Here is a 17,891-nt window from a genome sequence, read left to right as displayed (position 1 = left end):
AGCATTCTCATCTGTATCTTATTTGGCCAAATATTTTGTTAATATGTCACGTTGATTATATTTTAGTTTAACGTAAAGATGATAAGCTGAGCTATGAAGTTAAATTTTGTATTTGACGTTATTCAGATACTTCAAGTTCAGGGAAACATGCAGCAACTTTTCATTTCATAATTCAGGAATTTAGGTTCTCCAACTCCTCCCTGAGAGGGATTATCTCTGTCTATAGATTGAATAGGGCAGTGGCCTCCAAACCTTTTTTTTTTTTTTCTGATAGGCGTGTGCCATCAAAACTGTTGAGCATGCTTCCCCGATATACATTTGTTTATTTATAATTTATATGCCTGTGCTACTGCACTAATATATTATGTGCATTATAAAGCACACAAAAATGGAAACTAAGAAAGTGATAAGATTTTAAAAACAGTGTTTATTTCATCTTTATTAATGGTAGGGAAAAAGAACATTTTTTCCAGCACCTCCATGCATGGTGTTCTATACCGTGTGGGGTGTGCGCACCCCAGTCTGGAAACACTGGTGCAAGGAACCAAATGAGACCAGCTCCATAACAGCTCTAGTGTTAGTCTCCTGCAGTCAGTATGTGTCCATTGTGTCTGTTTTACTTATTGGCGGTTATATTAAATTCAGCCTGTTATGTTGGATGTTATATATGTAGGTGCTGAAATACCATTTTTCTATATAATTAGAAGATACTTAGGTCCAAGAATGCCTGTTGTGGCAGTTGGGGCAGTGGGATTTTTTTGTACTTGCAGGCGTTTTAGTGTACTCTGGACCCTTATAGTACTGTGGCATGAAGCTTGGTGAGGGGGCTGCATACAGCTCAGGAGATTGAGGTGCACATTTCATTCCTTGGGACTGTAAGTGACCAGTCAGTGCTGACTGTATTTAGGATTGTGCAGCTTGTGCAGTAATTTATACAACTCTTACATGTCGTTAAAAGAACCACAATGATAAGCGTATGTATGGGTTTTAGTCCAGCTACTTTCTCTGCAGAGTAGCTCTCAGCCTTCCTACTCATTAGCACTGCCTCTGCTCCTTTTCTCCTTCGGAACTCCAGGATTTGAGTCTCTTGCTTTTCACTGGTCTCCTATGACCTAATTTATTACTCAAGCTCTGAATAATATCCTTCCCAATATTCTCATATTGTGTCACCTCCTCAAGGTCAACTCCCTAGAAAACTTTCCAATTTTTTGTGATGTAGACAGTGCCAGAAAATCTTAGATAGCTTATGTTTTTTTAACTAGTCCAGGAAGGTCTGGATTATGAGCTATTATTTTATGTTAATGGGTATCCACTTGAAAGAGCCTATTCCTACTTTTTTCTTCTTATAAACTTTTTCACACAAAAATGAGCACTATGGTAATGTTACGGTAGTTGGAGAGCAGTCTCCTGGCATTAGAAATATATTTGTTTGTTTTTTAATGACTGCATTTTTTGTGGCTTTTCTTTTTTCTCTTCGAAACTTAAAGCTGTCTTGTGGTGTGGGGTGCAGTAGATCAGTGCTCCTAGACCTTTGGATCTAAGGCTGGGGGTTCACCCCACTCACCAAGCCATATGGAGGTTCCTGGGTCAGGACATACCTGTATGACAGATTGTCCCACTGGTGACCCCAATAGCCTTCTGGTTGAGCCTCTCTTCACAGACAAGAGTGGGAAATCTCAGGTATAAACACTCCTAACTTAGTTGGCTCAAAAAGGCACAGAAGGTTAAATGGGATAGATCTCAGCTTACATATCTATTGCTCAGTTGCCAGAAATTGTAATGAAGCTGACATCCCTGGCTAGTGTCAGCTCTACTACTTCTGTGGTCTTCAGAGCCGTTGCATAACAGAGGTGTGGCCACATAGTTTAAATGTTTCTCAGGACATTTCTCCATTCTGTCTGATAGTATCCAAGTAGCTTGATGTCTAAGAGTATCTCTCTTCTGTGCCTTGCGCTACTGTCTGTTACTAATTTTTTTTTTTTTTTTTTACTCCAAGAGTCCAGTACATCTTTTAGAAACAGCCTAATATTCTATTATCAGAGCAGAGGGTCCATTCAGTGACATCAACAGGTTGTACCAGTGCAGAAGCACTAACAGCTTAGTGCCATTATGGTCCAGTAACTCATTAATCTTGTAGTGCTTCAAGGTGGCTACGGCTGCTCAGCTGGCACCAGAAGGGAAGAGTGCATGCTGGTAGGATCCTGTAGCAATGAAGATGCCTGTTAGATATCTGTCCTGTTGAAATCTTGCTCAGTTTATTGAAAACAGATGTATTAAGATTAACTAATACACATTATATTATGCATGCTCAGGCGCACATACTCTCTATGGATTAGCAAGAGCCTTAAAAGTACGGGGAACATAGGAACCATTAGTTTTCATCAGACACAGGGTACGCTGATTTCAGTATTCTCTTTGACAATGGTAATTTATTCTGGACTGCTTAAAATGATACCTGTGAAATATTTATACTGCAGCATACCATTTTGCAATATATATATATACACATTTGTATTCTGCAGGAAAGTTTTAAGAATGATGGTTTTAAACCATGTTGCTAACTCGCTATGTTTTCAAGCCTGGCCTCACTAGAGATTTTAGTTCAGTTGCATATGCCTTGAACAAAAAGTATTCATACCAGCATATTGTAGAAATCTGAAGAAATGACTAGAGTACCTTGTCTGTATCTGTTGGCATCTTTATTGAAGGTCTGATACTGGCCATTTGCAATGCATTAATTCCCAATAAACAGCAACTCATGTTTTTTCCTTAGTACCCAGATTCTAGGCATAATGTCTTTGTCATATTCAACATATCAGCATCAGCGCTAATAAAATCAATAGATTCTACAAATGTAATCAGGATAGGAGTAAGTCATCCCTTAACACTCTATCCACTTCCCTCCAAAAATAGTGTCTGAGTCATCTCAGATGTTGAAAATATTGGAAGCAGATTTAGTAGAGTGTGACTGTGAGCATCATGTATGTTAGTGAGCCAGAATCCTCCTGTCAATTATTTCTCAAGTACCATTTTTGCTATACCCTTTTTATGTTTGGTAACCAGAACTTTAGGCCATTTTCCATGACAGAGCATGCCTTTAATTTTTCTGATAGCATTTGAATAATCTAATACTATTTTCCGTCCATCCTATTTCTTCCATGCTGTAATAGCATTGTGGGGAGCTGTTGGTCAGATGGTGCTCATTTCAGTCACCTACACGCAGGCCCCTGATGGCATTTGACATGCCTCAGGGTAGCAGGCTCCTCATCCCATGATCTTGGAGGTGATACAGGTCCTGTGAGAGAGTCAACTTTTGGACCCACATCGAGGGATGGTTGGAACACCTGGGTGCACATCTGTTGCCTCTTGGTTTGCTTTGTGTATATATCTTCACCAAGTCACTAACATCCAGCTTTTCTGCATGAGTTTTTCATAGTACTTGGTTTAAAACTGTGGAAGACCTGTCAGTCATACAGTGAAATTATATTGTGTGTTAGTTTTAGGTTTCTTCATGATCATGATGCTCACTCAACACATGTTTATTTCTCTAAAATGTTTTGCTGCCTTGTCCTTCATGATCTACAACTCCCTCCTCAGTTTTCAGTGGCAGGATCTCCTGATACGTGACAATGTAGTCTCCATTGAAGAATGACTGATAGTCCACTACTGTTATGCTTTTATAATGAAAAATGGACACACAGTGGGACTCAGCTTATAGACTGAGACAGCCTAAACATCAGCATCCACATGTAAGGTGCATGCTGAAACTTTCATTACCATTTATGGAGGTTTAGAAATTTGTTCAGCTCGCTCTGATAAAGCCACTTAAAATTGGTCAGTTGAGCAGCTCTCTTGGGTACATTGACTGTATTGAATACCCTGGGAGAATTTGTTCTTAACAGTGGGGATTTAGACACACAGCTCTGTTAGTAAACACCCAAGACTTTTTTTCGTTTTCTGTTCCTTAACTGGCTTCTGCCAGTTCCTTAACTGGCTTCATGCCTTGGCCTCATGCATCTAACATTACTTAATTTCTAGGTGTAAGGCCCTTTCTGAGGACTGGGACCCCCATTCCAGTCCTGCAGTCTGACGTGCAGGTTACTTCCCTCACTCTCTCAGAGCCACACTGCCTTCCAGCGTGGGGAACTCCAGGGAAGGTGACCGTCCTTCATGTGGATAGTTTGGGGGTCATTGTTAGACAGCTCGTAAGACAGCTGGGCCAAGCATGCTCCGTGGGAGCAGCCTCTCTGGAATACATGAGATTGTTCATGTCAATAAGCAATCCCATAAAACAGTAGAAAGAACTAAGGCAACAACACCTGATGGACCCTGACTTTATCCTTGGATAGAATCTCAATGCTTTTCATTTCCAGTAACAACAGCATCCCTCCCCTTTTTTCATACATAGAAACTTCTAGTATATACCTAATTTGTTACACATACTGCACCTTGTTTACAGTGAGTTGACAAAACCACTAAGTGATGCTAATTGTTAGACAGCCTTTCAGCAGCTCACAGAAAGCTCAATTACTCATGGAGATAATGATCATCCCAGAAGCTGAGCCTGTACTTCCCAACTGAGAGAATGGATTTTAAATGGAGAGTTTGCTGTTGGGAGATAGAAATGCATAGAATGCCTGAAGATATAGGTAATCTGATTTTGTGAAATTTTCTTCCACTTGCTTTCCTTGGTAATTGCCATGTAGTAGTGCTGCATTAAGTAGCATCATAGATATTCCTCTAATTAGGCTTTAATGCACTGCATGATTTATTAAATCTTAATGCTGATAGCGGTACATGGAGGAGTTTGAAAAGATCTAGGAAAGTACAATTTAATTTAAAGAAATGTATCTTATTATCTAAATATTTCTTTTTTTTTCTGTTTATTTTAAATGTATTATTGTATATCTGTAGTAGAATTTAAAAAATCCAGCCGTTATAGTTCTTGGTTGTGGAACTAAGTTCTCAGTGCAAGGAAAATGGAGGTTTGTCTGTGAAAGAATGTAGAAAGTTTATTTTGTAGAATGGTATAACTGCAGCCTGAAAATTGTCATGTCTGCAACAGCGACATAGTGTATCTGTAAGGTTTTTCTGCACCAATGTAAACACTCAGCAATTTTAAAATCTCTAGCCAAAGGCATCATGGCAGCTATCGAGCTTCCTTACTGCAATGTCTTTTTTTTTTTTTTTTTTTTTAAGTATGTGCAATGTGGCATTTCATGGAGTAGAGAGAGTGACAGAAAGAGAAGGCTGTTTGGGAGCTTGTTTATTTTATCTGTTGAGCAGACAAATCCTTCCAGAGCAAGAGCAATTCCCCAGGATCCTTGGCAGCATATTTTAAAATCTAAAATCATGCTTGTCCAGGCGTCTTAAGCGACTACTACTTGTTATTAGTGACTCACAGCTCTATCAACTTCACAAGACTAGACTGAAGCTAAGAACAGTGCTTTGAATTCAACCCTCAGAGATTCTGGGGTATTTTGGAGGCAGCCTGCTGCTTTGGTCTTCCTAACAGGAAGGAACGTGGTTGCAGCTGGATTAGAGGGAAGTAAAGACAGTTGTCCTTACTGAGTGTGATTCATTCTTTCTCAAGAATTCCCTATTAGTCAGGTATATCCTTCGAATCTAATGTTTGCTTACGTCTTTAATGTTAACAATCTTGAAATGTCATGTGTACTTAGCAATAAACCAATGAAAAGACCCTGCTAATTAGCTTAGCATTAATATTATTTTGCGTGAGGGCGGCATGTTAATAGTATGTGAATGGATATCATTCCTGAGCTATGTCATAATTCTGCATATATCCCTAAGTGTTTTTTTTAATTATTTTAGTAGTGCAAATGTAAGATAATATTTTTACATGCTGAAAATAACATTTATGTACAGAAAAGATTGGTTTGGGAAATGCTGAACTTCAGGACTGTTCTTTGTGGCTAACTTGATTTTCTTTGAGAGACTCTTTTTTTCTTTTTCTGAACATGCCTGATCCAGACAGGAATAACACCACAAAGCTTGTTTATTTTGGCAATAATTTGGTTTCCTTGTCTGGATAAACTTCAGTACTTAAGCCCCCATTCCCAACTGGTGCTGTGTTAGTTTCTGAAACATCCCTTTGTAATAATAGTTGAAAGATAAAAGACTGATCAACAGAGGCTGTAAACAGATTAATTCTAAAAAAGTCAGTGATCGCATTAATTTGTGATAGCTGAGAACCCAGCTTAATGGCTGCATATTTTTGCTTATGCAGATAAGTTTGAAGTAGGTTGCTGTTTTATGTTTTTCCATCCAGTGTTGCAGATCTTAACTTTCTTTCCAGAGGAAGCTTCTGAAGTGCCTTCAGTATCACATTCAGCTTTTTAGGTCAATTTCTGTTCTTGCATTGCAGCATTTGGAGTAAAAATTTATTTGATAAGATTCTTATTAGAATTTTCACACGTCTGTTATAATAGGCAGTATGAAGGTGACGGTATAAGGGAGCACATTCAATATAGTTCCTCTATCGTTATCTGGCCAAGTCTGGCATAAAGGAAAACACTATCTTGTAACATTCCTCTTGTAAACATTTTTAGTTGATTTACTTCTCTCTCAATAAATGTGAATGTTAAAATGCAGTAGTCACTTCAGTGAGTGCATGTAGTTTCTTGTACAAAGATTAAAAATTGATGGGATTTTACATGTGGAGGAACACGAGTAACAAATTTGAATGTAGTTTGTTGACAGTAATTATAACTGCAGAAGCTCAGAATAAGGAGAAAGAAAATCTTGGGAGTATATAAACTAGATTTTGGTGTTCTTATTCACAAATGATATCCAGGAAGTCTGATTAAAAAACAGACTGATATAAAGAAAATTACTTCAGCAGGGACATTCTTGGAAGTACGCCCTCTACCTATGCTATTTTGTTTTTTATCATTCCTACTAGTTTACAATTAGTCATTGTAAACATCTTGCATGTTTAAAGCCATGCCATTTCAGGGGTATCTACATTTGTGTAAGATTATATCTAATTAAACTAGTAATGAACTAATTTAAGTTATTTACTACAGAGATTTCTATATGACAACTCTCATTATATTTCTTTTACTTAACTGAGGAAGCCTGCGCTGTCATTCTACCCACATTTCGTGCACTGATTTTCCAGGAACATTTTTATTTTGAAATATGCTTTTAAAAAAGCATAACTGCATGTTATTATGTAAATTATAGTGTATTATTCTACTTTATTCTTAGGTCATTGAATGCAATCTTGTTTATAAACAACAAAGGAAAACAGAGGAGACCCTCAAAACAGTTTTCATCCCCTTATCATTGCTTGAATAATAGTGATTTCATTAAAAAGTCCTGTGACAGGGAGAATTCACCCCTCACATGACACTCATTTGTCACTTATCCTGACTCCTCTCTCAGCAGTAGCAGAAGAGTTGGGGCTCAACCCACCCATCACCAGTTCTACAGGTTTGTTTACATCCAGCAGCAAATATGGTGCTGGCCTCACTATTTCAGTGAATTGTGGTGGTGTTTTACTAGGGATTTGTGGGTGGTAAACAGGCTATTCATGTGAGCGGGACATCACTTCCCCTTTTATCAACGGTGAGCAGGAAAGAGCATTTTTCACCTGTTGCTGGATCCCCAGCCATCAGTGCTTCTTTGGATTTCTGTTAGTTTCTGCACTTAGGTCTGGAGTGATTGCACAGAACTTTACATAAGACCTCAGCGTTTGGACTTTTTCCTAAGCACCGTGTTGCAAGAATATAATTTTATATGGTAGTGCTTCCCTTCAGTGAATATAATGGCTTCTTTCCTATAAAAAGTTGCTTGGAAGATCTGTGTGCTAGTTCTTTTACTTTTTGTATACTTAGTTAACAGGAGGGAAGAAAGATGCACGAACTGCTGTGAGATGTGTAGTGTAATGTTGGCTAGCTTTGTAGTACTCAGACAAAATTAATCTATTAATTCATGGAAATACCGTGATCTAATGAGCAGTATTAAAGTTCTCCTTGCAGAGCCTGTTGATGTAATTGAATAGTGCTTACACTTGAACAGTTGATAGCGTGTAAGTAGAAAAGGCAGAGTGGTGAGGGGAAGTTAGAGAGAGACTTGCGTGTTCCCTGAAGTGCATATGAAAAGGAATTTGGAAAGCTAGATGAGGAACATTTCAAAAGTTATCTTCATTTTCTTCAACACTTTGGTTACAGGAAGGGAGTTGTCATACATCCTCAGGGTTCGTTTGGGTAAGTATGGGCTATTTTCTAAGGATTAGGAGGATTTAGGTCCTTGAAATTTGTTTTGTTACACATTACTTTGATTAAACAAAAACATTCAGACTTGATTAAATTAGTTTATTTGGAGCTGTTCAAGGTCGTCTGAGTATCTTGAAAACAAGTGATGTAATTACAGTTGCAAATGGAGTATCAGTGGTTTCATAGTTTCTTTGTTCATGATTTGCGCCCTGTTCTTGTGTTTCCAATCCATAGCCATGGCAACTTTATCAGGATTTGTGTTGCAAAGTTTCTCCTTTTTCTCTTCATCTAGCCTTTCAGAGACATGGGGGCATCTCAACACGGCACCACACCAAACTGTGCCAGATGTGGGTAATCAAGGCCTTGGGATACCAGAAAAATCAAAGCTTGTTGTCAATTAATTGCTCAAGAATGAGGAGAAAACTTAAAATGTTTGTAGCTCCTTAAACCAGTCTCCATATCTCTAGAGGGTGGGTGTTCATTTATATAAACAAACTGTTAAATTTGTTCATTCAAATGTTGGCAGATCCTTAATACACAGCTGAGAGATTTGGTTTACAAGTGTTCACTTGCATAAAGTGAAGAATCTGTTACCTTTCTTAGGTCCATTAATGCTTATTGTTTTGTTTGTAAGATACCCACATGTGAACTGAAATTTCTTGTTGTCTTGTGCAGGCCTATCTCCATGTTTTTTTATCAGGCTTCAGGCAGCTATTTCACACCGTAATGGATATTGTTACCCCACTCACACACATACACACTTCAGAGGAGAAGAGGAGCAGCCCAGTGAAAATCTGGCTCCAATGGGCCTTTTGTCTGAATGCCAGTTGTTAACATGCGTGCAAGACCAGCATATTCTAATGGTCTCTCCCAGCACCTGGCCTGTGTTTTGCTGAGAATGTCCTCTATGCCTGCTGGCAGCATTGACCTGTTCTGTTTAAGTTCTTTAAGCTCAATGACTAAAAGCAAATTATTTTTTTTCAGAAGGTGAGCTGTTCAAACATCCACTGGCTTTGTATCCAGTTCCTGTCTTAAGTGGTCCTTTCCCCAAGGCTCTTTGCTCTTTGTTGACCTGTGATTCCCAGAGCCTTGTCAAAGAAAAGTAGCATTTCCTCTCTCTGCCTTTTCGGAGGCTTACTCCCTTTCAGCTCGCTTTCCGTGATTTGTCTGCATTATAATCCTAGCTCTGGTGAAATTACCTGCCTGTGATTTCTAACACCAGCGTTATAATTAAATGTAGTCCTTTCCCCTGTACATAGACTTCTGAGGAAACATCACAATTAACATAGGTATGCCTATTATGCCTATTTAAAATTACCAAGTATCTTATTTCAATGTGTTTCAGTCTTCAATCTTTTGACAAAGTTCTGCATTACTCATAATGTTTGCAATTCGAGATTATCAAGTTTAGCCTGGACATAATCAGCCACATAAGAACAAATAGAATGTATGCATTAGAATTGTATAATTAAGATTTTTTTTTATTGTATAATTTTATATTTTCAGAATCTATTTTATATATTCCCATTTTAAATTTTAAATTTCATTTTAAATTTCATTCATTTAAATTTCAATTTTAAAGTTCATTTCTCATGTGCTAGGCCAGACCCTCAGGAGATGTAAATCAACACATTAATCAGTTGACTTAGTGATTTTTTTTTTCTGTTGATATGGTAATACAGAGAAATTAAACATTTTTCACTATTTACCTCATACTTGGCCTTTCAGTAATGTTTGTTTGCACTTAATTGCACAAGTCACTTGTGTGAATAACCACAGCAAACCATTCTGAAGAGTACATGAAGGAACCCTTTTCTGTTAATATCTTCCTACTCAGTATGTTTAGCACAACCCTTTGCTTTGAAGCAAAGCTTTTGGTGCCACTTTGGGAGAGGAGCACTTGGTCAAGGAGAGGTACCCAGCTACACTGCCTTCCACAAACCAACTGCTTTACAGGAATGGGAGCTCAGAAGAAAAAAAAATGGTTTTGGTGGAAATACTGAGTACATTTGTATTGTTTTTTAAAGGCTGTATTTCATGTTACCTTGTTGCCTCAGGGCTGGGAAGAGAGGGAAAAAAGTTGATGGGTTAGGCTTTTTAAAGGCTTCCTCAGTGAGACCCTTTCTGTTTGCCCTTTTTTCACCATACTTCTTTCAAATGCCAAATTGCTATCATCATGATGCTACTTGACACCGTTTCATTGTGCAATATTACTTCTGCAGGAAATCCAATAGTTTTCCCTGTTTGCTTTCAGCCTTGCTCAGACAGACCTTTACAAGCACCTGAAAATCTTTGTGCGTTGTCGCCAATGTGGTAAACCTGCTCATTTGTGGCAGTTCAGGGAGAAATGATGTGTGAGTGAGAGAGAGATCTTGCTTTCATTACTGACGGGATCAAACACCTTTCTTTTTGCCCTGAAGTAATGGCTGTTCTGCAAGGCCATCTTTCATAAGCCTGGATCAACAACAGCCTTCTCCTGGAGAGGATGGTCTTCTCAAGGTGACTAGGCCTCTCACTGCCAATTTGCAGTGCTGCAGCTTGAAGTACTTTTAGTCAGTTTATATGAAATGAAAATATGAGATAAGATGATAAAAATATTAAGCGCACATTTGCAGAATAGAATGGAAAAACATTTTTGGTTGTTTACACTTATGCGCCAACCTATCTGGTGATGAGACGTGCACGTCCCCCATCTTGTCAGGGCAATCTGATGGTGCTCTGCTCCGAGCCAGTCTGGTCGCTGCATTTCTGTAGCACTTCTCCTGGGCCAAGAGAATTACACAGCTGGCCTGGAGCTCCATGGGCTGCTTTGTCTTCTTGCGACACTTAACACACAGGTTCTTTTTCCAATGCTGATATTTAATAGTGTTAATAACGGCCATAGGCTGTGGTTGGCCAGAGATTACACCACTTGGACTGTACTCCAAGCTCAAGGTTCCTAATTACCTTGCATTATCTCATTTTTATTGTAATTCAATATAAACTGAGCAATACCAATTCAGCAAATTGTCAGAATTACTGCAAAGTCTAGATTTTTAAAAAATGTATATTTTTATAACCAAAATCTTACCTTTAAACTGAGAACTGGTGAATAGATACTTTGTTATTTTTCTGAAAAAAATGACCGTAGTTTGTCTTTAACAGATATTATGGTATTTTTTCTGTTGCTTTTGTATCATTTAATTCTTGAAAAGGTTGACAGCTCAGCTAGATTGTAGTTGCTTATGAAGTCCCAAATCATATTTTTAGATTGTGCTGAACCATGCCTATTACTGTTTGTATACGAGTTAAGAAATATTTTTCATTTAATGTTGATAATTTTAATGTTTCATCTGATAATTTACATTGCTGTAAATGTGCAAGTAGTGACTGGCACAGAAGTAATAACCCTTCTCTTTATATTGGAGTTAAAGTATCTCTGAAATTGTTTGAGTAGAATTTTTATTTTTACAGTTTTTATAGGCAGGTATACAAAATCTTTTATCTGAGAGAGAAATGTTGAGCAAAAATTTGGACACTCAGTAAGACATGGTTTTTCAGAGAACAGCTAAGGCTTACAGTGAAAATGGAAGATTTATTTCCAGTACTATATATTCTCCAGTGAGGCTCTTTCCCTGTCTTCCTGAGGTGGTCCAAGATTTACAGAAATGGGAGGATGACTAAATAGGAATACCTGTACAGAAGCGTGAATAAGAGGCCCAGCCAGGCACAGCATTCATTTAGTGTCTTGTAACAGCATAATGAAATAAAATAGCTGGGATCTCTAGTAGAAGAGTGTACTTGCTGTGTTTGTCATGGAGAGAAGATGTGAACCAGGCAGAGGTCACAAGGAGGGGAAGGGAAGTGGTTCTACCACAAGGCCATCAAAAGCGTGTGTCAGAGGGATAGTTGTTCCTCAGATGTCAGAAGAATAAAGGGCTCCAGCCCTTTTCCCTTCTTCCTCAACTGCTTTGTCAAATGTAGTCAGATAATATTCACTGTAATTACAGTTGAAGTAATTAACCAGATTTTTCTTTCTGTTTCCATTTCAGTTATTTGCCACCTTCCATGCATGAATGGAGGCCAGTGCAGTTCTAGAGATAAATGCCAGTGCCCTCCTAATTACACTGGTAAACTTTGTCAGATCCCTGTGCAGAGTGCCAATACTCCAAAACTGTATCACCATCCACAACAGGTGAACAAGGCTGTAGGATCTCAAGTTATCCACTCGACTCATACTTTACCACTGACAATGTCTGGACAACAAGGTGTAAAAGGTAACTTTTTTCTTGATTTTTTTTTTTTCCATTTCGAATTGAGGTTATTTACATTTCAATTTAGTAAAATTTAAATCTAATGTAAAACTAAATATGTAATCTATGTTTATATTTGTTATATCATTTGGTACAGTCCTTAAGTTAATTTTGTGGTCAGCTTTTTAATGTAGGATGGCCATGATATGATTCAATTAAATAGAACAGTGTTTCCATGTAATATAACGATATCATAGAAAAAGAAAAAAAAGAGGTTTTCCTACTGCTACATAAATGCTATGAAGAAGGGTAGATAAAATATTTTCCTCAGCCATGTTGTAGTGTTAGTCCCTAAAGATCCCTAAAACTCTTCCAACTTAAAAAAAAAAAAAAAAAAGTGGGGGTTGGAAAGGGAGAATAAGAGAATATAGTTGTCTAAACAGCTAGCAGAGCAGAAATTTATTTTTGTGGCTATTTGATTCCAGTTCAAATTATTTTAGACAAAATGGTGGACAATAAAAATATTTTTTAACCAGCAAAAACAGTCCTCTCTAATAGCCATGAAGGGCCTTACTTCTTATTCTGTGTCTTTTCCCTGTACATTTACCTGCAATAGAACTTAATTAGCAGAATTTAATTAATCTTCTCCCCTCAAGTATTCAATTGAGTTGCATGTTTTAAGGGCATTTTATGCTTCCATGTAAAGGGGTTTGAGGCTCATAAACAGAAGTACACATTAAGTGACCGGAGGTTCTCAATCTATATAGTCATACTTAAAACTACAACTGTATTTAAAAACAGAAGTATATGAAAAAACATTTCCTCCCTTTTTATCTGCCAAATCCCGAATTCAAAGTTCAGTGAAGGGAGTGGTGGTTTTAGATGGTTGAGATGCTGGCAACTGTTATAGGGGCAAACTCAGGACTTGGCAGGTATATAAAGGTGAAGAAATGAAATCTGAAGCTTTTTCTGTGTTCCAGAGAAAGATGATGGATCTGAAAAAGACAATAAAACTTACTATATATCCAAAAATAACCCAGTAGAGTTTGAGTTTTGGAACTTTGAATGGGATTCTTTTCACAAAGTACGACCACAAATATTAATGTCACACCAGCCAATTTGGACACCCATGTTTATATAGCAGTCTTTACAATCCTATAGTGTCTTTCTTTCCTATGTGAAGAGTTTTCATTTTCTTGGTTTCAAGAAATCAGACTCTGTGTTCTTTCAGCCTTCCCTCTAACCCCCAAATTTGGGTGTTGTCTATATTTTTGTCAGTTTGAGGCAATTTATCCAAATTCTGATGTGCAAAAAAGAAGCATCTTAAAGGTACCTGGGATCTCTTTTTTGATGTGTTTTATTACTAATTTTTCTTATGTGTTTTTCTTTCAATTACTTTAGTGAAGTTCCCTCCTAACATAGTGAATATCCACGTGAAACATCCCCCTGAAGCCTCAGTTCAGATACATCAAGTTTCAAGAATTGACAGCGCATCAACAGGACAAAAAACGAAAGTACCTCAGCCAGGACATCCACAGGTCTCTTACCAAGGTCTTCCATATCAGAAGACCCAGAAAGGACATACTGCTTACACAAATCAACAACCCATTCCTCATGTGTTTCCTGTTTCAGTTAAAACTCAGCTTGGACGCTGCTTCCAGGAGACTATTGGAACACAGGTAAGAAATGTTGGCTTAGATTTTTCAGACAGGTACCTTTAAAACAATATTATGAAAGATTGAAATAATTTTTCACCAATCACAGGGAAAAGATGTATTTGACATTCTTTTCCAAAGAAAATTTTTTTGAGAATGGATTTTAGAATGTTTTAGCAAGTAATATTCTGCTGAACCTTCTTCTCAAAGCTAATCTGTTTATTTTCTGTAAACTTGTATCTCTGATGTTTTTATTTCAGGTATTCTAGCTATAATTTCTCCGTTTATAAGCTATTTCTCCAAATAAAAACACGACTCATGTTGTAGCTTCATCTCCTGATCAAACTACTAAGGTTACACCATCTTCCGCAGCTTGGACTGTCCTTTACTTTAATGAACATCTTTGCTTGTGCTTTTCAACAGCCATGGGGGTTTCAAGGAGTTGCAGTTTTCTCCAAAATTCCTATTCAACAACTTCGTATGTTTGACCGTATTGTAGGCTAATGGTTTGAATCTGTTGAAATGTGACCACTGAATGGGGTAGAAAAATCATGAAAGCCAACTGAGGGTTTGCTAAAGCATTAAAACCTTAGTTCGTTTTAAAATAGCGTGTTCTCACCAGTGTCTTATATATGACTATTAAAAATTGTGTATTCTTTCAGCTCTTGAAAACACTTCAAGCAATACAGCATTATCATTTTTCCATATTTTCATATTTATGTAGATATACAGAGAGGGAAAATATACATATGAATAGATTGCAAAAAAGTTAGTCAGACCCTATCATCTGTCGCTTTACCACCTTGCCAAAATTGTATTTTTCAGACTGAATTACACTCAACGTGTGCCTCAGTCTGAAATTTGTGGGGAGATTTCAAAAAAATCACTCATCTGTTTTGAGGGATGATGCTAGAGAATGAATATGTTGTTTTACTCAGGCTAAAAAAAAAAAAAAAAGGTGACTGTTACGTTGAAGATTTGTATTATCTATATGATGAGAAGCAGAAACTTAAATTCATCAGGAAGGTCAGTTAGCTTTTGGTCTTTCAAGTAGCGTGCACATAAAGTTGTCCAACTTACAAACATCTACAAATATATCTATTTCCGATATATGCTGCAGGCAATTGTTAGCATTGGCAGCTAAATTCTCTAATTGTCATAGCATTCTTACTAGTGACAAAATTAAACCTAGTTTCAGAAGCCAGTTTTGTGGAATTAAAAATCTCAAAACCTACTGATGCAATACCATCACGTGATTTTTTTTAAATAATTAATTCTGAAAAATGCTATGAAATTTAAACATCATCATGCCCCCCCAATTTTATTCTTTTTAATTTAGCTTGAAAATTTTTAAATTTAAAAAGCTAGCAAGCTAGCAAATGGAGCATTGTTATTGTTCATTAATTGTTGAATCCTTGATTTGGAATCCGCAGTATTAATTTATACTGATGAGATCTTCATGCTTGTCTGTTTCAGGAATAGTAAAAACTTTAACATTTTCTTTGGGAACCTGATTCTGGCAAGTGTTGAAGCATATGTTTAACTGCAAGTTTATGGGTTTCACTTAAAGAAGCTGTGCCTGTGTCAAACACACTTTCTGTTTCCTACGAGTGAGAGCTCTAACAAACACAGCATTATCATGTGGAATCTTAAAATGCTGGAAATAATTTATCATACTTAGTGGTTTATTATTATTTATTCATACTTGTATTTATGCTCATATATAGAGGAAGACAAAATTCCTTCCTCAGAATGTTAGACTTGGCAATGAGTGCTTCATCTTTTATTTCTTACTTATTACAGTGAATAAATTTAATGTCTGTTCTTTCTGCCACATGCTTGAATGGGATATTTCAAATGTTGTATCCCAAATGATCAGTGTGCTATGCTTGCCCCTCACATTACACTGTTTTAAAAACTAAAGCTTAATCTGCACTCACTAGAAGACAGTAATTTGCTCCCTTTTTAAAGGGAGAGGAAAGGGGAGATACATTTGTATTTTCTTCATGTTTGATTCAGAATCCTACTAAAATACTTAGTCTCCAATTTTTGTAATGTTTTTTACACTATTCCTGAAAAACTGTGCCTTTGCAGTGCTCTCAAGAAGGAGTAGTGCCTCCTAGATTAGAATAATGCATTCCTTTTTTTAAAAAAAAAAACCTTCATTCATCTATTCAGCATTAGTTTTGGAGAAAAGCTTAGTAAGGCTTTTTAGAGGCCTTTGGTATTTAATTTAATAGTTCCATGTAGAGTTAGGGTTGTAGGGTGGCATTTTGTAGAGCTTTTATTTAAGACCTTCCCATAAATGTAGATTCAAGTGACTCATTCACCTTTCAAATTTGGAACTGAAATATGTTTTTCCTACAGTCAGGCAATGAATATTGTTTATTTGCATATTGTAAATATACCTTGAGCTGGGAAAGACACCTATTTTTCTTTAATCCTGTTCTAAAATAATTTGGTTTTCTGGTTTTTTGATATTTGCTTTGCTAAATATGAGCGTTCTCTAATTTGTTCAGACAAGCTGCTGAACTGTGCTTTCCTTCTAGTGGCAATGTGTTGCAAGTTGTTTCTGGAGTTCAGGCTGGATAATTTTGGTATCCTTGCTGTTTTCAACAATCATCAGTGTTTATACATTTTTTTGCAGGGTGGGTTGTATATTTGGCTTCAGTAATGTTATATTAAACATCCTGGGACCAGAGGTGACTTTACTGTCTATAGAACAGAATGATGGAAGGATGTGTGTGTGGCCTCTTGTAGGCAAATCAACCAAGTTAATAAAGACTTGGCGGAACTTGATGTTTTTAGTCTGGACCGAACATATCAGAATCTTTACTACTTGTGTGTGTGTGTGTGTAACCTCTATCATTTTATGTTTCTCTGCTTCAATTTATTTATTTCTATTACTCTTTGTTCTCTCCATCTTTTTCCTTGAATTTCTTTAAAATCAGATCATTTGTTTCTAATTGCTTTGTCTTTTTTTTCCACAACCTTCTGTGGAATATTTGTAGTCTCCCAATGCATTCTTCCTCACCCCACCTTAGTTAAATTCCTTTAATTTGTCTTATTCAAAAACAGTAGTCCTGCAAAAACAATAAGGTAGTTGCTATACTCAAATCCCAAGACAGCCAGGGCGTGTTTTCTGCAGTTTAGTCAGTGCATACTGTTCAGTTTAGCAGCTGGAGCCATCCTGAAACAAAGCTTGGAGGACATTATACTACAGACAGTTGAAGAGCCCGGTCATATTCTCAAGCCTCAGTTCACTCCAAATTCAGAACCTAGAAATTCTTCTAGGCCTCTTGTTTGCTCACTTGTATTATAAGTGACTAATAACCAAAGGCAGTTACCATGAGAAAAGGATACTAAAAGATAAGTGAAAATATGGCAGTCTCAAAACTGAGAGGACAGAGGAAGAGGAAGAGAGTGAGTAAGAGGGGCTAGAGGAATGATACTTCCTATTTTAAGTAGGATAGATAAATGAAGATCTATGTTTTCATAAATACAAATACACACATGTATGCGTTGCTTGATTGTGACTGTTTTCTGGAGTGTCCTCAGCATTGGGAAATATAGTGGAAAGAGGAGCTATAGAAGTAGTACTAATATTACAAGTTTTAAAAAAATGTAGGAAGAAAAAATAATGTTCTGGATGGCTCTTTTTCTACTCAAGTAAATTCACTTATCCTGGCTGCCTCTCTTCTCTGATTGGCACACTTAACAAGTATTTACCCTTTGGGAGATGTTACAATGATTGCTCCAGGATT

At 37.1% G+C, this 17,891-nt stretch overlaps 1 protein-coding gene across 8 annotated transcripts in view; it reads left to right on the top strand.

The window, feature by feature from the left end:
- The window catches only part of LTBP1 (latent transforming growth factor beta binding protein 1), a 201,735-nt gene that overhangs the window by 76,576 nt on the left and 107,268 nt on the right, over positions 1-17,891 (top strand). For all 8 annotated transcript variants that reach the window (XM_066993883.1, XM_066993884.1, XM_066993888.1 and 5 more), the window contains 2 exons: positions 12,272-12,496; positions 13,874-14,151. In XM_066993883.1, coding sequence (XP_066849984.1) covers positions 12,272-12,496; positions 13,874-14,151 — 503 coding nt within the window. The remainder of the gene's footprint in view (positions 1-12,271; positions 12,497-13,873; positions 14,152-17,891) is intronic.

The sequence above is a fragment of the Anser cygnoides genome, chromosome 3 (genome assembly GCF_040182565.1).
Source record: "Anser cygnoides isolate HZ-2024a breed goose chromosome 3, Taihu_goose_T2T_genome, whole genome shotgun sequence".
NCBI classification, from domain to species: domain Eukaryota; kingdom Metazoa; phylum Chordata; class Aves; order Anseriformes; family Anatidae; genus Anser; species Anser cygnoides.
This window is presented reverse-complemented; position numbering and strand designations above follow the sequence as displayed.